Source organism: Oreochromis niloticus, linkage group LG3 (assembly GCF_001858045.2).
Source record: "Oreochromis niloticus isolate F11D_XX linkage group LG3, O_niloticus_UMD_NMBU, whole genome shotgun sequence".
NCBI lineage: Eukaryota > Metazoa > Chordata > Actinopteri > Cichliformes > Cichlidae > Oreochromis > Oreochromis niloticus.
In genome coordinates, this window is record NC_031967.2 from 52043655 (window position 1) to 52068173 (window position 24519).

Genomic DNA, 24519 nt, shown 5'->3' on the forward strand with positions numbered 1-24519 from the left:
AGACTCATCTGGAAAAAAATCATACTGTAATTGCTAACACTACAGCAACTGAGGCAAGGTGGCACTGTAACAATTATATTTATCCATTCATCCATCCTCTTCCTCTTCTGATAGTTGGGATAGACCTCAGACAGCACCCACAAGTCGGAACTGGTTTGATGGATGGATAGAATTTTTATGGATAGAAAGTCTGGAGTTAAGGATTTGCTCAACAGAAGAACATAAACTACTTTTTTGACTCCACCTTAGTTGGCAGTGTCAAGTAACACAAGTTGAAAAAGGAAAATTAAAATGTTCATCTACATATTTGGTAAAAAAAAAAAAAAAAAAAAAATTAATCTCAAAAAGAAATCATCAATAACTGAATAAGTCACTCATTTTTTGTTAATACACAGAATTTTTCCTTTTCAGGGAAAACTCACCATAGTGAGGCCATCATAATCACATTTATATTTAACTATCCAAAAGTAGTCTGAAAAATTCGTTAACACTTCCATACTTTTTTGACTTAAGAAAACAAACAAATATAAAAGGTTGTAGCACATGAACTTGGGAAACTAAAATGTTTAACTGACTGATTTTTAAAACCCTGTGCTAAAATTTCTCTCAGAGCGTGGACTGAGTGTCGGACTTGTGTTCTTCGGGCTGGTGGATCTTCATGTGTGATTTCAAACAGTGGCTCTGAGTGAAGGCTTTCTCGCATAATGTGCACTGATACGGTCTCTCTCCATTGTGGATCCTCATGTGAATCTTCAGGTGTGCCTTGCGAGAGCACGCCTTCCCACAGATCTCACACACAAACTGTTTGATGCCTGCATGGATCTTGACGTGGGAGTTTAGGGCAGCCCTTTGTTTAAAAAAGCGTCCACATATGGTGCAGCCGTATGGAGCCTCACCGCTGTGCACTCGCAAGTGTTTCTTTAGTTCGCCGTTGCTCACAAAACCTTTATTGCATGTGACACAGACAAAAGGCTTCTCGTTGCTGTGCGTCCTCAGGTGAGCCTTCAGGGTCTGATTTGTCGTGAAGGTTTTGCAGCAGATGTGGCAGAGGTACGGTTGGTCTCTGGCTGTGTGAATCTTCTCATGAGTCTTCAAAGACCATTGAAGTCTGAATTGCTTTCCGCAGATGTGGCAGCAATACTGCCGCTCACCAGTGTGAGTCAGCTTGTGTCGGCTCAAAGCCCTGCGATCAGAGACAGACTTACCACAAATCTTACAGTGGTATCGCTCTTTTCTGGTGTGGGTTTTGGTGTGAGCTGTGAGCTGTCCCTTAAGACCAAATGATTTGGGGCATATATCACATTGGTATAGTTTCTCCTCTCCATGAATCAAACGGTGAATCCTCAGGGCAGACATTCGAGGAAAGGTTTTGCTACAAACGTTACATTTGAACAGCTTGTTTGCTGTGTGAAAAGACACATGGCTCCGGAAGCTCTTTCTGGAGTAGAAAGACTTCCCGCAAATCAAACACTTGTAAGTTTTTTGGTAATTTTGAAGATGTTCCTTCAACTTTTCCACAGACTCCAAAGTCTTTCCACAAACTCCACAAACACTCTGCGGCTCATCCACATGACTCCAGATGTGTCTCATCAAACTGGCCAGGTGAGTGTACTCAACTCCACAAACTTTACAGGAAATTTTACCCTTAAACCTCTTTATCCAACACTTGGCTACTTGCTTCTTTTTTGTTTGTTTTTCTTTTTTTGTTTTTGGCAGTTGCGGCTTGGGATCAGGTTTCCAGTCATCGTCTCCATCCAACATCTCATCTTCATTCATGCCATCACTGGAGTTAACCTCGCTGTCACTAACATCTTCTTCAGTTCGCAGGTCCTGGTTTTCTGATGTTGAGTTGGTGGCCAGAACATCGACTGTGGTGTCATCGTCATGCTGAGTTGGGCTGCTGAGGAACATAAATTTGTAGTTACTTTGTGCAAATTCGAAATGACTTTAAGACAAAGTCTTAAGCGTTCACTGAATCCCAATTACAGTGGTCCCTCGTTTAACGTGGGAATTACATTCTATTAATAACCCGCAATAGGTAAAATTCGCAAACTGGTAAGCTTTATTTTTTACAAATATTATAGATGTTTTAAGGCTGTAAAACCCCTCACTACACACTTTGTATACTTTTCTCAGACAGGCATGAACATTTTCACACTTTTCTCTCTTGTTTAAACACTCTCAAAGTTCAAACCTTTGTAGAAAAATCAGTCCAGTATCCAGGTGCAGAACATACGAATAGAGCAGCTGCCAGAGAATTCATCATTAATGAATCAATGGAAGAAGAATGAGTTGAGTAAAGTTTGACTTATCTGACTGTTTGGTTGTTTTTTTTATGCTTAATGCACCTTATAATCCGGTGAGCTTTATGGTCCGAAAAATATGGTAACTTCTATCTTCCTTTAGCTTGTCCAGAAGTCCAACTTTTTGTGCAATGGTTAGCATCTTCCTCTGCCTTTTGGGTGCTACTGCAGGTGCCTTTAACGTCGACACTGTTGTGTTTGCTTTCTTCTGCTAGCGAAGATTTATGTAAATTTGACAAGCTGAACACATCCTGTACTGTACTGGAGACATGATACGAGATTGATTGACAATGGTTTACAGTCGATCAGGACATAGAACAAAATGTGCTGTGAAAAAAGCATGCAAAATTGCGCCCAAAAAATCCATGAAACAGCGAGGCCGCGAAAATGAAACGCATTATAGTGAGGGACCACTGTAATCCAATCTCGAAAAACACTTAATATTTAATGGGCTTGGTTTTTAGTCACATGTTGTTGCAAAACAAAAATTTGCACAAAAAAAGGAAAGAGTTTTCCTCCCAGGAGAGCATATCTTGCTCTACAACCTTTATATACCTATCAGCTTTCATAGTTCCTTCCAAAACAAGCACACCGTGTGCACTTATGCACCCCGTTACCATCAGACAAGCTGGCTTTTGAACTGAACGCTGATAACACGATGGATGGTCTCCCTGGCGGACGCAACGTTCATGATCACCAACAATAATATTAAATTTGGACTTCTTTGAATGACTCTTGGCCCACAGGACACGATGGCACCTTTGGGCCATGTTCAAATATGACTTATTTTTCATGACGGAGCTTTAGCTAGTATCTGCAGATGGCACGGTGGATTGTGTTAACTGACATTGTCTGAGGGCCCCAGAGATCACTGGGATCCAATAAAGGTCATCTGAATTGTCCCTTACAAACTGAGACATTTAACGTCTAACACTCAAAATGGCAGCTTTATTTGCTGTGAAACACGAACACTAAATGCAGGAAACAAAACACAAAACTAGGAAACTAGGAGATTAGACTAGATCTTAGACTTATATATCTTAATTAATTAATTAAATTCATTAATTAAATTGCAGAAAAATTTCCACCTGTAAAACTGTAAATTGCGAATTCTAGAGCCATTTTCTTTTCTCAGATTTCGCCATCTTTAGTTTTCAGTTGACTCCTGTTAGTAAAATGACATATGCATTTCTTTATATTAATTAATTTAATTAAGCATAATAATAAAGTAAGTTATGGTGTCATCTGGCTACAACTGATTTTTTTTCATGTTGTTCATTTTCTTTTTTATTGTTTCAGAAGACGTTTTTGTAAAAGCCTTTGTAAAAAAAATATCAGTAGCAAATCTCTTTAATTTCAGTTGTTTTATCAGTTTTTTAAATTACCTGGAAAGCAGTTTAGCTTTAACACTTCTTAGTGCCTCGGCATCACTGGACACTGGGTCGACATTTGTCTGTAAAGAGTGAAGGGTCTTCTCTTCCTCCTTCCCTGTCTGTAAGGGTTAGTTCCACAAATTATTTTTACAAATTTATTTACCAAAACAACAAAAGTACAAGTTTAGATTAGATTTTTTAAATTCAACCGTCTTTTTAAAAATTCTCTTCTTCTAGTCAACCCACAACTACAGACATTTACAAGCCAGTAAGAACCATATTTCAGATGTTACTTCCTTGCTAGAAAATCACCTGACTCAAAAATATCGACAAGCTAGGAGCAAAGCAGATTGTGAAAGCTGCTGCTCTACAGAAAAGCAGAAATTATGTGCTAACAAATGTAAATGTTGTGTCAAAATGTCTCATATGAATTGTTTAGAACTGTATCAACCTACCTTTGGCCTAATGTAGAGGGCCGAGTTTCCAACAGCATTGATGGCGTTGTAGATCACCTCTGGAGTTCTTGGCTCTATCTGCAACAGCTGGAGCCTTCTGTGTGAGCTTGATATGAGAAAGTCCAAAGGTTCATCAGAACCCAGCTGAGGGAAGGTGGACCTCAGCAGCTCCAGGAAGTCGTCCTCTTGTAGACCACGAGGACACGTCAGATTCTGCATCGGACATTTCTTAAACACTGAAATAAAAAGAGTTCAACCTTTGATGGATCTAAAACCTGAAAGAAACTAACAGTTAAATAGTTATTTGACTAACAGTTATTTAACAGTTATTTGAGTCTATAAAACAAAAGAAAACAAAAAAAAAAATAGCAGAGTGATCAACCACAGTCCAAGAAAACCTCATCAAGCTGTGGAATATATACAGTGATGTGGAAAATTGTTTGCCCCCTTCCCGATTTCCAGCTCTATGGTAAATGGCCTGTATTTGTATAGCACTTTACTAGTCCCTAAGGACCCCAAAGCGCTTTACACATTCAGTCATCCACCCATTCACACACACATTCACACACTGGTGATGGCAAGCTACACTGTAGCCACAGCCACCCTGGGGCGCACTGACAGAGGCGAAGCTGCCGAACACTGGCGCCACCGGGCCCTCTGACCACCACCAGTAGGCAACGGGTGAAGTGTCTTGCCCAAGGACACAACGACCGAGACTGTCCAAGCCGGAGTTCGAACTGGCAACTTTCCGATTACAAGGTGAACTCCCAACTCTTGAGCCACGGTCGCCCATCTAAATGACGGTGTTGTTATTAAGGGGGAAAATGGCCTGCAAGGTAGAGTTCCAACACGAAAACCACTGCTGAGCAAAAGGTACATCTCAGTTTTGCCAGAAAACATCTTTATGAGACTGTGGCATGACATTAAAAAGGCTGTTCATGCTCGAAAACCCTCCAATACAACTGAATTACAACAATTCTGCAAAGATGAGTGAGCCAAAATTCAGCGCCGTTAAAGACTCTTTGCAAGTTATCAAGAACATTTGATTACAGTTGCTACTAAGTGTGGCCCAACCAGTTACTAGGTTTAGGGGAAATCATTTTTTCACACATTTTGGATTTTTTTCCTCCCTTAATAATAAACACCTTCATTTAGAAACTGCATTTTGTGTTCACTTGTGTTATCTTTGTCTAAAACTATGTTTGATGATCTGAAACATTCAAGTGTGACAAACAAAAAATATCATATCAGGAAAGGGACAAACCCCTTTTCACACCACTGTACATATATTTTTATTTAGCAATCATAGTTTGCCAGCCTCTAGGACTAATCGACTAATCATTTTAGCTCCATAATGAAGAACATGACCATACCAGTGTTCGAGAGCGTGTCAATCTGAGAGTCCTCAAGGATGCGGATCCGGAAATCTATAGGAGTCTTTGCGTCATTGTATTTCACCCTATCAAACGCAAACACGCAGAGAAGAAGGAAAATACATGTTTTAATGGCTTTAATAGGCTGAAAGTGTCACAGCATTGTGTTTTCAATTTTTTTACAACAAAACGTGGCCAAAATGTATGACTGGCTCTAGGTTTGGTGCAGCAGTGCTATACGTCTTTAGAGCCAGCAAATACACAAGAGCGCACAAGTGATGCCCTCTTTAGTTTGATTACCTTTTTTTTTTACACTTTATTTTTATTGACAGTCCTGTATATCTTTTACAAAACATTCAGACCCCCAACAAGCACAGAGCATCTAGCCTAACAAACAAAAAAAAGACATATCCCTTTATGGTAAAATCAGATCAAATAAGTGAATTACAGCAATGATACATGGTACCAGAAATTATAATATTTTTCCATTTAAGTAAAGGTCCCATTTTTTCCAGTATTTCTCAAATTTATCGGCAGCAAGTCTTAGTGAGAAATTTCCTAATGCCTATCCAGTCCAAGAATGACGGTGGATCCACGTTTAGCCATTTGCGAGTTATGGCTTTCTTTGCACCAGCCAATAGTATCAATAAAAGATATTTGTCTGAATTCCTCAGTCCTTGTGGCAAATCACATAGATAAAACACAGTGAAATCAGGGGCCAAGTTCAAGCCCATCACGGTATTGATTTCTTTGATCACTACTAGCCAATAGGGGACAATCTTAGCGCATTCCCAAAAACTATGAAAATGTCCTGCAGATACACATCCACAGTTTCTCCAACACTGAGCCTTGTCGGGGTCTTTACTTTGTTTACTCTTAGCATTAGGCGTGACAAAAAAACGCACTGTGTTTTTCCATGCAAATTCCCTCCATAGACCTGAGCTTGAGGTCATTACCACAGCCTTACATATATTGAACCAGTTGTTGTCATGTATTATTATTTCAGCCTCTTCTTCCCATCTAGCTCGGATATATGTTGTGTCATTATTCCTACATCTTTGTAAACATTTGTATAATCTGGATATCTGTCTCTTTGGTGCATTCCCCTTACAAGAGTCAAGGAAGATTTTAACCAAGCCCGTGTCCTCCTCTTCTAGGAATTTTATGTTTCTGTCGTAATGGTGCCTCAGCTGGAGGTATCTAAAGAAATCCTGTCTTTCCAAGTAAAAACTTCTGTGGAATTGCTGGTAGTCTTTTAGTACATTTTTATCTGTAAACTTCTAGTAGCCTGTTATACCCTTATGTGACCACTGTATAAATCTCTTATCCATGTTTGCAGGTGCAAAATCCGAATCGTAAGTCCAGGCACTTTTTTCAGTTTTCTCATATTTGAGTATCCTATGCCGTATCTCTATGGGCACTTTCATTAGTGCCGGGAGCAGGTCTGCATCTATATGTCTTTTAATGAGTGGTTGATCTCCAAGCAGTGATTGAAGCGGTGTCTCACAGTAGGATTGATCTATCTCCTTCCATTTAGCCTCACACATTGGATCACACCACCCAATCATCACTCGTAACTGTGCAGCCCTATAATAGTCCTCAAGACATGGCAGAGTGAATCCACCTTTGTCCTTTTGCAGTTGTAACGTCTGAAATTTTATTCTTGGTTTTTGTTTGGCCCAAATAAAATTAGAGATGATCCTATTCTAATCGTTAAATTGCTTGGAGGGTACGTGTATAGGCAGCGCCTGGAACAAATAGAGAAGCTTTGGCAAAAGATTCATTTTTAAGTAGTACTGATTATGCATATTCATTGGCAATAATGACCAGCGCTGTAGGTCTGCCTTAATTTCTGATGTCAGTGGGACATAATTGCATTCATAGAGGTCGGATAGATCTGTGGGTATATGAATTCCTCGATATTTTCTAGAGGTGTTACTCCAGTTAAACTTGGCTATCTTTTGAATGTCTTGTGGTGGTCGGTAATTATATAAGAGAATCTGAGTTTTCTGTAAATTTAATTTACATCTGGAATATATGCCAAATGTTTTCAATAATGAAAAAAGATTAGGCAGACTGATTTCCGGGTTAGTTAGCATTATGAGAACATCGTCAGCATAGACCAACTTTATACATTATATTGTTAATTAGTACACCTTTAATGTCTTTAGATTCCCTGATAGCTTGCGCCAGGGGCTCAATGAATAGCGCAAAGAGAGGGGGACTCAGAGGGCATCCCTGACGGCAGCCTCTCTCTAGTTGTAGTGTATCTGTTAAATCACCATTAATTTTAATCCAGTGGGTGAGTTGTATAGAGACTGTGAGCATCTGATGATTTGGCTGTTAAAACCGAATCTCTCTAAGGCCAAATAAAGATAATTCCAGCAGACAGAGTCAAACGCCTTTTCGGCATCAAGACTGACAGCTACTGATTCGATATTTTTCATTTTATTTATTAGATGGAGAGCCCGCCTCACATTATCATGAGTTTGCCTATTTCGAACAAAACCTGTTTGATCTGCATCTGTTAGTTCTGAAGTTATAAATTCCAACCATTTAGCTAATATTGTTGCAAATATCCTATAGTCGATATTCAAGACTGATACGGGTCTATAGGAACCACATTCTGTTCTATTTTTACCCGCTTTGGGAATTACTGAAATAAGTGCTCGTTTCCAGGATGGTGGTATCCCCCCCCGTTAATCTCCTCCGTAGTTATTCTTTGTGTATCTTCTATTTTGTTCTGTTCCTATCGATGGTAAATCAAGTGAGGAAAGAAATAGATTAACAGAGGGCACATCTATCATGTGTGGTTCTGCGTACAGTCGGGTATAATAGGTCACAAAAGATTCTTTTATTCTTTTCATGTCATGACATATCTTATCATTTGCTGGGTTTTTAATTTTCTAAATAAATCTGTCAGCCTGCTGTTTCCATATCCTCCAAGCAAGGAGTCTCTTAGATTTGGGACCATTTTCATAATAATTCTGCTTAATGAGTTTAGCCCTTTTGTCTATTTGGTCATCATATAACCTATTTAATATCTGTTGTGTTTCTATAATTTTTCATATGTTCTGATTCTAGGTGTTTCAGTCTCATAGTAAGGTCTTTTAGATACTTCTCTTTTTCCTTTTTTTTTATATGAGGACCACAAAATTAGCTTCCCTCTAAGAACTGCCTTCACTGCATCCCATAAAATACTAGGAGAAATATCACCATTGTTATTGTACTCTATGTATTCCTTAAATTCTTCTTTTACAAACTTTTTGAATTCTACATCATGTAGTAGGCTAGTATTAAGCCTTCATAAAGTCTCTTTGCGATCTGAATCCAAATGGAGTGTCAGGTACACCCCTGCATGGTCCGAAATATCTCTCACCCCTATATCACAATTTAAAATTTTATGCTTATCAAAGTGTCACATAAAAAAATAGTCCAGTCTTGAATACATATGGTGGGAATGTGAAAAAAAAAGTATATTTCTTTTCCAGTGAGTGTGCACACGTCAACCAACCCCAATTCCTTAAGCATTCTTTTAACATATACTGCTTCTGGTTAGTTTGATTACCTTTTGATATATTTTGCTCCATCAGCTGATGGTGTTGCAGGGTTGGATCTGGAGTTGTCATCTTGTTTCTGGAGAAACAGACACAGCGGAAAAACATCTCAAACCTTACCATTACTAGCCAGCCAGTGTTTAGTTTCCCCAACAGAAAAAAAACATGCACCAACTGACATAACATTTCATCATTTGAAAGCTTTAGCTTCCAAATGATTCGGTCTCTATGGAAAAACTTACACAATTGCAAAAAATCTCCTGTACTGAACAAACGACCCTAAATGTCTAAAACATTTGTTACCCTGTTGATATAACAATGCCAGATGAATATGCACTAATTGGTAAAAATACAACCCAATTGGTATGAAAATAATCAGAACATGTCTGAACAGGCAAAATTATTGAATATTTATTCTGAAAATGCCATTAAGAGACCCATCAACAAACGGATCAGACTTCCAACCTTCAGAGAGGTGAAAACTTGGCAAGAGGGGGTCATATCTGTTCTGCAAGATTGTTTTGAATGCACAAATTGGGATATGTTTTGAGAAGTTGCTACATACTCAGACGCCGTGGACCTGGAGGAGTACACAACCTCAGTTACCAGCTACATCAGCAAATGCATTGAGGATGTCACTGTGTTCAAGACCGTCATCATCTATGCAAACCATAGACTCCGGTTCTCTGCAAAGCTACGCAACCTGATGAAAATCAGAGACTCTGCCTTTAAGTCCAAAAATAGAGAAGTTTACACTACAGCCAGAGCAGACCTATCACAGGCCATCAAAGAGGCAAAGCGGCAGTATGCAGATAAGATCAACACACATTTCACAAGTACAAAGGATACTCGGTGCATGTGGCATGGCATCCAAACAATCACGGGCTATAAGCCAACACCTCCGGTAGGGTGGGCGATAGAAACGATATAAATTTGGCCAACGATAGAGATTTTGACTGTACCGCTCTATCGCGATAGCGCATGTTGATGACATCATCAAGCTGTGCCTGTTTTGGTCGAAAGCATTGCTGCGGCTACAACCATTATCATCTGCAAATTATGCCGGGCGACAGTCATAGCAAAGAGATGAAGCACTTTTGAAATATGGGGAAAGCCAACAACTGCGCTTCCTCCACTTCCGTAACATTGATTCATTAATGTTGAATTCTCTCGCAGCTGCTCTATTCCCATGTTGTTGCAGTATATTAATAACTAACCTTGTATTGTGGATGAAAAATCTCAGTTGTTCTCCTGACTGAAGTTTGGCCCGTGTATAGCATCCTGCTATGCGATTGTATTTGTCCCTAACCACCAGAATCCCTCACGTTAACTTTTATCGAGTGGAAAAAAAGTTGGCGTTCATCCTCCAGCTTCACTGTGCTAATGTTATGCTAACATAGCTGTGTCGCTAGCAATCACGTAGCACAACATTATATACCAGGTAGTCCAACTTCAGTAACCGGACGGAGCGGACGGAGTTTTGGACCCAGATTACTCCGCGAAGCTCCTCACTATGGCAACCGTAATGCTCTGACAATCCATCAAGCAGTGCGGCTTACCAAAGTTGTACTAAAACATTTTTTAACAGATTTCTGCACGCCAAAATTGGTTCGAGGTCAGTAAGCACAACCAGAATTCATACATAAGGCACACTCTCGATTTTTGAGAAAATTAAAGGATTTTAAGTGTGCCTTATAGTGTGGAAAATACGTTATACAGAAGAAAAGATTATATCACGATATATATCTTTACTGCACGTGCTTCAAATTATATCGCGATATGGATTTTAGGCCATATTGCCCAGCGCTAACCTCCGGCATGCAGCAGTGATCCCTCACTGTCGGACCAACTAAATGACTTCTTTGCACGTTTTGAGGCAGAGAACAAAGAGCCAGCAAGGAAGATGCGCCCCTCCCCCAATGACCAAGTACTCTGTCTGTCCACAGCAGATGTCAGGATGACACTTCAACACCTGGTGGACTGGTGTCAGATATACAACCTGTCTCTAAATGTTCAGAAGACTAAAGAGATGGTTGTTAACTTCAGGAAGAGGTCAACGACCCACACCCCACTGCACATCAACAGATCTGCTGTTGAGATGGTCAACAGTGTGAAGTTCCTGGGTGTGCACATATCAGCTGACCTCTCCTAGAACCTGAACACCACCACCATCATGAAGAAAGCCCAACAATGTCTTCACTTTCTTAGGAAACTGAAGAAGGCCAGTCTCCCTCCTCTCATCATTTTACCAGGGAACCATTGGGAGCATCCTGCTACATCACTATCTGGTACGGGAACTGCACCCTCGCTGAAAAGAGGTCTCTGCAGCGGATAGTGAGGACAGCTCCCAACTCTATGACAGACACATCATCCATTTTGGTACACTGTATACTTTGTATACTACTGTATTGACAATAAAGCTCTTGGATCTTGAATCTTGAAGAGAATGCAGTCCTTCCCAACAAAACATCACTCCACAAGTGTCAAAATGCCTCTTATGAATTGTTTAGAACTGTATCAACCTACCTTCGGTCTGATGTAGAGGGCCGAGCTTCCTGCAGTCTTGATGGCCTTGTAGATCACCTCTGGGGTCCTTGGCTCTACTTGCAAAGGCTGGAGCCTCCTGTTTGTGCTGGATGTAAAAAAGTCCAAAGGTTCATCAGAGCCTAGCTGAGGGAAGGCGGACCTCAGCAGCTCCAGGAAGTCGTCCTCCTGTAGACCAGGAGGACACCTCAGATCCTGCACCGGACATTTCTTAAACACTGAAATACAAGGGAAAAAAAGGCACTTTCATGACCATTTGTAAAACCTAAGAGTCCACCTGGAGGTCCTGAAATAACGATGAATGTCACTCTGAAACAGTTTGCTGGGCCTCTTTACATTCAAACACATTTAATATTGGTAAGAAAAAACAAAAATACAAAACATATCTGAAGAACAAAGATCTTGAAGTATACCAAGGTTAGAGAGTACTTCGGTCTGGGAATCCTCCAGGATGCGGATCCGGAAATTTGGAAGGGTCTGCGTGCCTCCAGTCAGAGCTTTGCTGGGCCTCTTCGTTTCAAACTGATTGCACAAACAAGTTTATTTACAGATAATCTCTTGATAAAAGCTCAAAATATACATTAGACAACAAACAAAATAGAACTGAGAGGTCTGCACACTCTGACTTCTGGCCTGGTTAAATACAAACTGAACCACAAAACATGACTAAAAAGCCTTGATGCATGCTCAGTCATCCAGGTAAGGAAATACCAAAAAGTCGACTCTGTTCAGATGATTAGAATCGACATTTCGGGATGAATAAAAAGGTGAATGTCTTTGCTGTTATTTAACTCAAGTGAAAAAAAATGGTTCACCATCCCTTTATCCTAATGGTAAATACAAAAAAACACTTAAAATTTTAATTCTAGCCCTTCTGAGTGGGATGTAGACTCACGATTTTAGCTACTAGTGCCTGTGTTTGAAAGTGAGATTTCCTGAAACAGTAGCGGTAACATCTATTCTTGCAAAGAGAACAACAGTCTCACATGTTGTCTATGTCAGAGTTTGGTACATCTCTAAAGCTTGTGATGCAAATGCTGAGTTGGAATTCTGACCCATACAGAAGAACATACTTCTCTTTCCTGTTGTAGCATCTACTAAAGTTCAGCCAACGTATTGGTGGGGCTGAGATATCAACTGATATAAAAAATTTCCTGATATATCTGTATTGACATTTAGATCGGCTGATAAATTAAAATTTTAAAAGTGAAAACAGTTGTGTTCCAGGTCACTGAGATTTAGTTAGAGATTTTTAGCAGCTACGCCTCCAGCTGGAGGTGGACAAGGGTCACGGGAGGGCTGGAACTTATCCCAGCTGGGCAACAGGCAGGGTACACACTTGTGTGTCCATGCCACCCACCCAGTGGGGGTGATGACAACACCCCATCGGCCTTTTATGGTTGAGCGTCTGTTTATGTTTCATGTGTCTAAAAATATATATAACAAATTTTCAAAACAACAAATAATGGTGTTGGTATCGGTCAGACTCTATATCTATATTTTTAAATGGACTGAAGGCTGTGTAAGTTCTGAGATTTTGTCTTTGTAATTCTATAAATTCTTTTAACCATTTGAGATTCACATCAAGAAAACTGCAATTAAAAAAATATTTCTTTGCATTTTTTATTCCTTTAGAACAACAGTAACAAAGTTTAGATTTTTTTTTTTCAAACATAGTTTGAAACGCCATAGTTTTTTTTAAACATAGGCCTCTACCCAATGGTTGAGATTTTCATTAAGGGTAAAACTGAATACAAAAATATTTTTAAAAGCTTAATAAATCAGTTATAAACTTCTGTAACTTAGCAGCAGACTAGACAGAACAAGTACAAGAGAGTTGTTGTGCTACAGAACCAACTGCAACTGCAATTTAGAGGTGTTAGATGTCCTTTATTTCTGGTGATGTGCAACAAAGCACTGCTGGTGGGCATTCAGGCACAGAAACACTTTGCACTTCTGACATTTCCACCTTGACAATACCTTTGGACAGTGGTTATAACGGCCTTGGTTTTCACAGTGAAGTGTCCCAAGTTGTCATAACTCTTGACAATGCAAATGTCCCACTTGAGGGACTAATAAAGGTTTACCTTATCATATCTTATCATAAATGGACAAATCAATCATTTGGTAACGTGTTTTTAAAAAATATTTGAATCTCATAACTAGAGATGGCACGATACCACTTTTTTATGTCCGATAACGATATCATAAATTTGGATATCTGCCGATACCGATATGAATCTGATATAGTGTGTTTTTTAATCAATAAAACAATTTTTTTTAATATCTTGCTGCACTTTGTATAAGTTCATACTCAAGTTTTTAAAAAAAACAAACGCTAAAGCTATTCTGTTATATCTGTATGCAAAAACTATTTCATAGTTCAGAAATACTGATAAATCTAATAAATTTAAACCTACTCCATCCTCCCTATTCTGGTATTTTAAAGAGTACTTAGCGGAAATATTAAGCAACCTAACTAATAGGGTTGCCAACTCCTAGCAAAAAAAAAAAAAAAATAGGGAACCACCCCACCCTCCGCCTTATGACGCAATCAACTTTAATTTAATGAACATGTTAAAAAACAATGCAGAGAAATCAATTATTTTTCAACAATAATTAAATTAAAAATTAATTAAAATAAATAGATTCAACATCTTTCTTCAACAGAATTGCAGACTGCACAGATGGTACCTTCCCAATGGAAAAAGTACTATAGCTTACTAGGGTATATATTAAACTTAATGGTTACTATATACAGTAATGGACTTCTATACATTTTACATCACATTAAAACTCTGGGTGTAAGATTCAGATAATTATTTATTAAAAGCTAGACATTTTAAATGAGAATAAGAAAGAAAAGTATGTCTTTGTGCCCCCTTTTCCCTGTTCATGCCCTATCGGCCCCCTTGGGTAAACTTTGCTAGATCCGCCCCTGCACAGTTACCAGCCGTCAGCTATGTAGAAAAGGATCCTAGTGTAGAAAGTAATATTAAATAAATTCTAACAACAGCTTATCAAGCTTAACGTGCTGATGTTGTTCAGCCGCTGGTTTCCTCTTTCTGATGAGAAGTGGGCCAAAAACAAAGAAGAGAGACGGACTCGCGACAGAAAAGCCGATCAGCTGATCATTGATCAGTTTCATGATTGAAGTAGCAGCAGGAGAGGGAGGGGGAGAGAAGAGGTAGTCACTCCACATATCGGTTGTTAAGCTTAACGCTGGAATGCTTCACAAACATTCAGAGATGAACTTACACACTTGCTTTACTTCTCTATGGGATAACTTTCTCAGAGATGAAATGCCGGTTTGGTAGCGAGGCTCCAAATGCTCAACCAGACTGCCGAGAGGTCTCGCATTCCACAGCCACTATGAGTTACCCCATGTCGCAAGTTTTGTGAGGTGCTTTCGTGATATTTAATGGATCGGATTACATTTTTAATTTCTCTCCAATATCCGATCCAGTAATTTAGATCAGTATCGGACCGATACCGATACGTAATATCAGATCGTTCCATCGTTACTCATAACATTAGCTTTCTTTCACAATATTACTATATGTTTAGTAAAACCTTTGACATTGTACAATGTTTAAAAATTATGCCTACGTTTAAATTTTTTTTTTTTAAGAAAAAAAAAAAGAGTTGAGCATGCTCAACTCATTAACTTCCTGTGAACAAGGGTCTTAAACAGGTTAATCCAGGAGCACCTGTCTGCAGCCACTGTGGAGCACCATACTGTGACCTGCACAGTAACCGGAAACACGTGACTTCAGTTACGTCGCACGAGAAATGTTGTTTTTGTGATGTATCCCATATTTTGTTAATACTTTTAGCTAAATTTATTATCCATAAATGTAAGTTTACAATAAAACACATTATATTTCTGTTATTTTCTTGTGGATGTGGAGTTGTTGCATGCATTTATATATATATATATATATATGTTTTTTGGGGGGTTTTTTTACCCCTGGCTATTTGTGTTCTTGTTCTATTCTCTTGTATACTTCATCTATTTTATATTAGTCACTAGTGTGTGCCCCATTTCTTCCAGGATCATTACTCATTTGTAGGTTTTAGAGGACTGCTACTACTGTGAAGCGGTTTCCATTGGACAAAGGCAATGTATTCCAAGACATCCGGGAGATTGTAGAAAAGAGCAGTGATGCTCTTCTTTCCATCTTTTCAGAAAGAAAAGATGGAAAGAAGCTGTTAGACTTACTTAAAGCGGTAGTCCTTTGTGCACCTGCATAAACTCCCCGACACATATACAAACAGTATTTTTTGCTGTTTGTGCTGCAGCTTTGAACTGTCCTATGATTTTTTTTGAGTGTTAATATTTTGCATATGGTATCTTGTTATGAAAAGTACAAGAGTTCTTTTAGCACGTGCTTCAAAGCTACGTTTGACTGGGAACCTCAAAGCTCAATAAATTCACTGCAGTCTATGTAATATTTGATGCAAAAATGGTAATAAATAAATAAATAAAAGTGAAGTGGCTACAAATGGCCAGCACAAAGCCCAGAGGCTTAATGCATAAAATGTATAAAAATGTTATTGATTACAGGGTAATACATTAATGTTAATAGCAACTCTAAGCTTTTAAATTTGAAGTTTCAAGTATAAAACAATAAAACAATATAAAACAATGCTGTTACATTTACACTGTAATGTTTTACTGTAAGTATGGACATGGAAACAAGTAAACAACATTTTGAAATAACTTTAATTGGAATTCTGTACACTGAAAAAAAACAAAAACAAAACAACAACCTAACAACACATTAAAAAAAACAAAAAACAAAACCCAAACAGCCAGTTCCTTCATCTCTCCATTAAATGTCAAACATCGCATTGACCCATAGTCCCTGCTCGTCAGCACATTTAAAAAGAGCTCCATGTCCTCTGCAAACTGAAAAACAAAGAGGAAGAAGTCCCTCTACACAAAAATACTGCAGATGCCAGGCCAGGCAAACATCTATTGATCTGTTTGAATGATCTGTTTGAATGCCTCCTCATCATGTGAGCCTTGAGGCCTTTTTTTTTTTAAAGAAGACTAAGACCACAGTGAGTGCATTTCATTTTCATGGACTTTATTTAGCACAGAGGGTAGAGCATAAGCATGTTCTACCGAAGACTCAGAAAATGGTTTAGATGCTGGAGAGAAGACAATGAGAGGGCGACGGGGCTCCTTGGAGAGTGCAGTGGGGAGCAGTCCTGATAGTGGTGGCTGACTAGCTATTGAAGAATGCTGACATGACAATAAATGCCTTGCCATATCCCCACGCCGTATGATTGTCATGTTACAGACAGGACAGTGAAAGTGTCCTGTTGTCCTACATGGCAGTCTGCACCGGCATATCATTTTATCTGTAAGGGACAAAAAAACCACATGTAATTTAAATGTAGTTATATAGAATGGAATCCATTTATCTAACAATCAGAGTGTACATGTTAAGAAAAATATCCAAGCGATGCTCAATAATAAAAGCAAAATGGTATGGATCACAAGAGCTGTCAAGAAATGTAGTGAACAGGAACAAAAAATGTATTTAATGAAAACACATTTTTCTCTTGCTGATGAATGCACTGAACTGTACAATGTGAAAAGCAACTTTTAAGTCAACAAAGAGAATGCAGAAGTACTAAAAAGAAGTGCATATTTATAACTTTAACTATAAGGTATATATAATACTAACATACCTTTAAAAGGCAAAGCATTTTTAATGTGTCCATTTATATGCTCCTCAATCACTGCCCTGACAGTAGGGCTGAAAGTGGGGCACAGAGGGCAGTGAAAAAGTCTTCTGCAACACGTGGTGCATTCCTGTAATTCTGGCTTTGAGGCAGAATTCCAAATTGATATGTGCATCTAAAACAGAGAGAAACAGATAAACACCGTATACACATTTAGTGTCAGGTTTTAGCAGAAATAACACATTACAGTTAGCATGTAATAGATTTGGGGAGAAAATTCTTTACAAAAACATAATTTACAATACGCTTTTATTTGTGACATACGTATCTATTGACATATAACAGACAATTTAACAGAGGCTAACTAAAATCTGGGCAACAAAAAAGCAGATGTAATGTAATAACCCTGATTTGAAAATGTAGGGAGTACAAAGTACAGGTCATGCTAAAATGTAAGAAGTAGAAGTATAAAGTAGGCACAAGAAAGTGTAGCAGTACAGATACCAGAAACTTCTACTCAAGTACAGTAATGATGTATTTGTACTTTGTTACTTTCCATCTCTGATGCCAACAAAAAAATCATATTCTAACGCAAAATGTGTATTTTTTGCCATGTCACCCACAGAAGCCCTTAATCCAGCTCTCTTACTTTAACCAGGGCCAGTAAACGGACATATCTGTGTGTTTCTCTGCCATGGAGCACGATAAAAAAACTAAATTTAAAAATGCCCATTGCTGTAACGCAAAGTGCCAACATGATCAATGTAAGCAAACTAGATGATTCCTAGAATTATGAAATTGCTAAAGGCAAATTTATATATGAAAGACTCTGTCCCAACCTTTACGATCCACTTGCAAGGTTTCCACTGTATCCATGCAGGTCACGTGTTTCCGGTTACTGTGGAGGTAATATGGCACCCCACAGCGGCTGCAGCCAGACCCTTCTCGGTCTATTCTTTTTAAGTCACAGTGCCTTTTGGTGGATTTTTTTGGCAATACAGATGTAAACCAATTGGTAGAAAAGACTCAATAAGGTAGGGTAGGGATATAGGGCCTTATTGAAAAAGATATAGGGCCTCAAAATGTACTCTACCAATTAGTTGACAAGAACGTTAATTAAAAACCTTGGAGAATACATTCAGATGACCTTCAGGTTGATCTAGAGTGCCAAGTTATAAGATTTGGACTGAAAGCTGCTTGAGGCAATTACAGCTTATGTAGACACACTTGGTAATATATCTAAATACTTAATCGGTTTTGGACTGTGTTGCATTTCGGCCAGGTTTTCACTTTATGTCTCAACTCAAACTAATTAATAACCAATTACTGCAAAATTTTTCATTTTCAGTATAAATCACACGAGAGCTGACTTGAATAATTTTAAGTTTTGACATTTTCACATATCTAAGATAGATATGTGAATTTCGAACCTTACAGGTATTTGATGATCTGGTTCCTTAAGATGTTCTTCATGCTGTGTGGAGCTTGTGTCTGGTTGCACAAATGGCATCTCCACCCCCTCCTCGTCCACATTATCGTACACCGGGAGACCTGAGTTCACAGTGTCCTTCACATCTGGACAGAGAATGTCTGTTTTAACACAGCAATGTTTGAGTTTTACATCAGAGGACTGTTTGAGCACTAAAGGAAATTTTTACAAGATCTGCATACACTTCTACAATTTCTATGCGTGCACTGAAGCAAAACCCAATTTACCCTACATTTTACAGCAGGAAATTGCTGCGCTCTAAACAAAAACATACACTTTGCTTTCTTATATGCTGTTTAGTGTTGCTCAGCTGTACTGAGTGCAGCTGTAACTGTTCTGTTAGCATTTTTGTATCACTACACCCTGTAAGGTACAGGTGTCGAACTCCAGGCCTCGAGAGCTGGTGTCTTGCAGCTTTTAGATGTGTCCTTGATTCAACACAGCTGATTTAAATGGCTAAATTACCTCCAGTTCTCGAGAGGCCTGGTAATGAAATAATCATTTGATTCAGGTGTGTTGACCCAGGGTGATATCTAAAACCTGCCTGGAGTTTGACACCCCTGCTGTAAGAGGTGCAAGCTGATGCATTTTTTAATGTCTTTAACTTACTAAAATAAAGGCTTTTTACTACAAACTCAATTCTAAAAATGTTGGAATTCTACGTCAAATATGAATTTAAAAAATGCAGTTTATGTGCAAATCTCATAACTTCGAACCAGCACTCTAACACTCTTCCAACTCCTCTTTTACTTCATCTGTATTTTACAACACAAAATCTCTAATGCAAAACCTCCTCAGAAACACACCTGACTGCTGCGTGTGATGCTCATTCTCCTCGAGACTGGCTTCCATCAATACGTCACAGCTGTGCAGCTCTGGTGTCAACTCTTTAAAAACAAAATACTTTTTTTTTTTAAATTAAGAGGGCCTAGAACTCAAAAAAAATATTTATAGTGAAATATTCGTAATAAGGTAAATATAAGACAGATTCCGAGGTTGTTAGCTGTTTTGATCTAAAAGACTGGTTCACCTTTGCACAGCAGGACCTTCACTTTGTCTGTCCGTTTCTACATTAAGTGCTGTGTACAGAATGTGAAAGTGACCAAACCCACCCAATTCACAAAAATCTTTCTGTTTACGTCATAAAAACAATTTGTGTATCATTCGTTTCAGATGTTTTGATCTTTTTCTTTGCCAGTTAGTGAGTATAAATGTGTAATTTTGTCAAATGTGTAGTTTTGGAAAGAAAGTTCGGCACATCCATAACGAGAACTTTGCTGACCTCTTCTCTCAAGCTTGACCCGAGGCTGCAGAAGCTCCAGCAGTCTCCTCTGCCGGTCGATCTCCTGTCTGAAGCCCGCGACCTCCTCCTCGTAGTCAGCTATCGTCCTCTCCACCACCGCTAAGATCTCCCGGGCGGCTGTGCTCAGTTTCTCAGTGATGATTCCTCTCAGTATGTCGCTCTTAGACATGTTAGCGACGCCGTCGAGCGGCTCCGAGCCCACGCTGCTGCTCGTCCAGCAAAACATGTTTTTCTTTGTTTGTTTTTTCACGGTTTTGAGGTTGAAGATGTTGAGACCGTTACGGTGCAGCCACATATCGCGTCCGGGGAGAAACAACAGCTGTATCCTTTTCTGATCACTCTATCCGGACAGCTTTCAGTAACGATTCAACAACTCAACCAGTTTTAATAATGTAATAATTATTTTACAAAGATTATTCTCAGAATGTTTGCTTTAAAAACTTTTTTATTATTAGCTAGTGTCCTTGATATTTCTGTTTCTAATTAACACGGAAATTGCATTAATAACCGTTTCAATTCATATCAATTAACAAAAAGCGTGTTCATTCAAAAGTTTTCTCTGCTTTTCTTTTAAACAGATATCACTGTAAAGTAATTTTTCTTAAATTTGTCAATTAAAAAATGCAACAAAAGTTAAGCCAGAGTAAAGATAATCCCCTTAAAGTTTCTCTTTTTTCTCCTTTTTGTCAGGCTTTTATCAATAGATGTTTTCATGTTTTCCGATGTACAGTATACTGCTCTTCTTTTAACTTTTAATATTTCCTTCTTCAAGAGACTTTTATGGGAGCTAGTTTCCACTAATGAGAAACACAATATTTTTTGTTTTTCATCCACTTTTGTAATTATCTCAAAATTTCGACTCAATATCTTTAGAAGAAACAAGTTTCAAGATGACATAATAACTCTAAATTTCAAAGGTTAACATTGACGCACCATCCTGTGGTGCAAATTGGTTTTCCATGAACGTATAACCTGGTATATATATTTCAGCTGATACCTCATCAACACTGTGCCTCTTGATGTTTTGACAGAGGTGGGACCAAGTCATTGTTTTGCAAGTCTGAAGTAAGTCCCAAGTCAAGTCTCAAGTAAAGTCAAGCAAGTCAGAGTCAAGTCGCAAGTCAAGACAGACAACTTTCAAGTCAAGTCCCAAGTCCAAAACTTTGAATTTCACGTCCTTTCAAGTCTTTTTTTTAACCCTCTGGGGTCCAGGGTATAATTGGCCGTTCTTGACTACTTTTGATTTTACTTCTATATTTCACTTTTAAAATATGTTTTTCTTGCCTTGTTTGGTATCATTATTTACAGCACAACCTCAAATATCTGAAATTTGAGTTATTTTTTTCATTTTGGTATACTATATTAGCACAGTTGATCTAAATTCAGACAAAAAATTCAGAATCCGAGTAGAAAAAAGTTATATTTTTTTACATGTTTAATGAATCATTTTCATAACTTGAAATGCAAATAGAAATTGTACATTTCTAAAAATTATGCACAAGTTTTGCAAACAACAAAGTTATATGGTACTATTTACCTAAAAATGCAGCCAAGGCCTCAGGCGTTTTTTATATAACCATTTAAATCTATTTACAGAACAATCAGGTGTGCTGCATCAAATAAGAAGGCACACAAATTATTTGTGCCAGTCCAAAAAATGTAGTTTGTGTTCAGTATAAGACAGAGGAGAACACCACAGGCCTAAACCCTGCAGGTCTGACAACTGGAGGTGCAACAGTCCAGTTTTCTATGTGGAGACAGCGTTTACGCTGGAATCTGCCTTTGACAGCTTTTTTAGATCAAATATGAAATTCAGCAGTCTAACCGACACACAATACAAAACAATAACTACACAACAAACTAACTATAGCCTCCAAACACGCTAAACGTCACTAATGTCTCACATATGAAAACTCTCTCTCTCTCTTTCTTTCGCTCGCCCGCTTTCAGTCGCGGGTGTCACTCCTAAAAACTTCCCCTTCTCCCTAAACAACCAAATCTCACATGTTGCCTTATCATTTTTTTGATTGGCTGACATGGTAAACTCTAACACCAATAGGGAAGGGGTGTTTTTCTTTTTTCACTCGCAAGTGGAGAGCGTATGCTAGGCTGTCTGTAGAAAACGCCGTTTTTGTCTAGCATCCGTGTTGAGAATAACCTTTGCATTAGGGGCTCTGTTGGCTCTTAGGTGACGGTTTCCTCGTGGCTGCGTGCAGCAGGGCTAGGGGAGGGTCTGTGCTGACGGACGTGGGTTACTGACCTGGTAGCCTGGCTGCCCCTGGGTGGGTCCGGGATGGGCGTGAGGTTCTGGGGGCACTCCGTCTCTGGGCTGGGGCCCTGGCCAAGCCTCAGGGCTTGGGTCCTGGTTGGTATGTTGCCGGGGTTGTGGGCGGGTGGGTGTATGGGGGCCCAGTCCTGGCGCAGGGTGCCGCCTGTGCATCGAACCACCTGGGGGCTCTTCAACTGGTGGGGAGGTTGTCAAATCCTGCAGGAGATTTCCTCTCTTCAGGAACTCTCTCTGCAGGAGGGGGAGATACAGGAGAGGTGGAGGAAGATCTCAGCCTGGGCGTCTATTGTCTTGTGTAGTCTGGAAGATGAGTGGATGATGGGGTGGGTGCAGTTTTCTCTGTGGTGGGGTCAGGTGGACTGTCCCGGGCTCTGTGGGGCTGGGCGGCGTTGCTGCACTGGGCCCGGTCCGGATGGGCCTGGGCCCCCTTTCCCTGGCGGGTTGCAGAGTATGGGGGTGCCTACTGGGGTCAGCGGGGAGCTGGCCCCAGGGAGGGGTCACTTGCCCCTCCCTTCCTTCCCTCCCCATCTCCAGCTGCCTCCCTCTTCCCGCTCCACCACAATCACCCACACATGCAGGGCCTTGGGGTAGGGGTGTGTCACCAGGGTGCAGAGGAGACATCCCCCCCCTCTGTCCCCTTCTGGCTGCCTCCGCCTCAATTTTATCCCACAACTTAGACATTCACATTACTCACACTCTCATTACACATACATATAGGATCTTGGGGGTGGGCATGCTACACGGATTCCAAATTACCATCAGGGTGTACACCTCACCCCTGGCGTCGTTGCCCACCTCTCAATTTTAAATACACGTAGACATTGAGGGCTAGCAGGAGGGGCTATACGCTTACCTGCTGCTCTGGCAGGTAGCTCCATGCCCTCCTGGGTTTTAAATGCACCTTAGAACACACATACATCAACACTACATATGAGCGGGTGGAGGGAGGTTTGGAGTCTTCCTACACCCCCGTTCTCTGCGGCCTGCTGGAGCGGGGGGGCTAGGAGGAGGAGTTGGCCGTCCGACTGGGGTCTGGAATGTGGGGCCTCCCTGCTGCTGCGGAGTCGGGGCAGTCTGCTTCTCCCCACCGCAGGGAAAAGGGTAACACCACCTGGGTCTGGGCGCAGTTTCCCCCTCCAGGGGCAAGGGTACCTAGACCCGGGGCTTAGAGTACGCTTGGGGAGTGTGATTGTGTGTACAGCGTCTCTTTATGTCCGTCTCCACGTTGGGTGAGTGTTGAGTAATTGTATATGAGAGCATGAGGGTGGGAATAGATGTTTGTATCTGTGTGTGCCTGTTTGTCTGTGTCTATATGTCAGGTTGGGTATCAGACGCCACCTCTCTGGGGACATCTCAGGCCCTCCAAGGTTTGGAGGCCCATCTCCCCCCACCACTTCCCCTGCCGGTGGCAGACGCCCTCAGACATCGGTGCGTTGGTGGTTCTTTGTGTCCGGGGTGGGCGCCCAGGTACCCACCGGCTCACTCCTTGGCGGCTGCTTATCGGGGCCTGGAGCCTGGGGCTCGCTCGGGCCACTTCGGGGATGGGGTGCCCTTGGCCTCTCGGCCCGGGGCTCGGTCACTCAGGCACAGCTGGCTGCCGGCGGAGCTCACGGGCACGTCACTGCAACCCCCCCCGGCTTCTGCTCCGCGGCTGCTGAGTGACCCCTCATCTGGGGCTCTCCTCAGCTCTTTCTGGGATAGTGGCGCGGCTGCCCCTCTGTTGGTCTTCCTTGGTCTCTTGTGTTCTGGGGGCCTCTGGATGTCTGGAGTTTTGATCTCCTCCATACCTGCTTCATGCCCTGGAGGACGGGGCAGTGGCCCCCCACACCCTCTAGCAGATCATTACATGAAGGAACCTTTTAAAAACAAGCGCGTTCATGCTCACAGGTGCACACACGGGTGATCACACACACAAACTACACCCTTTTTGGCTCCTACCTCAAAGCACACTGTGCGCTGTCGATCTCACGTGCTGCACAATAATGTTTAATATTTAGTATTTACTGTCATATTCCCATATATCATTGTGATGTTGTTTATTACTCTCGTTTTCTTCTGCTTGCTTTCTTTTTTCTTTCTCAACAGGTGATCCAGGTGATCGATATATGTATTTTTTGTCTGCTTATTCTGTTGGTTTT

The 24519-nt window shown here is 40.3% G+C and overlaps 1 protein-coding gene across 7 annotated transcripts; it reads right to left on the reverse strand.

Annotated features, from left to right (window-relative positions):
• Window positions 1-65: 65 nt before the first annotated feature.
• Window positions 66-20628, reverse strand: LOC102076097 (zinc finger protein 79). 7 transcript variants are annotated; one of them, XM_013277163.3, is made up of 10 exons: window positions 20074-20616; window positions 19598-19678; window positions 18738-18892; window positions 12019-12127; window positions 11588-11823; window positions 9073-9140; window positions 5505-5590; window positions 4132-4367; window positions 3689-3795; window positions 66-1897 (listed from the first exon to the last, which is right to left on the reverse strand). In XM_013277163.3, the coding sequence occupies exons 1-10, from the start codon at window positions 20387-20389 to the stop codon at window positions 607-609; spliced, it is 2685 nt and encodes an 894-aa protein (XP_013132617.1). In that variant the 5' UTR covers window positions 20390-20616; the 3' UTR covers window positions 66-606. The 7 variants fall into 7 exon arrangements, with proteins under 7 accessions (XP_013132617.1, XP_013132618.1, XP_013132616.1 ...); XM_013277164.3 differs by having other exon boundaries at window positions 66-1900; window positions 18738-18877; window positions 20074-20615; XM_013277162.3 differs by having other exon boundaries at window positions 66-1900; window positions 20074-20615.
• Window positions 20629-24519: the final 3891 nt, after the last annotated feature.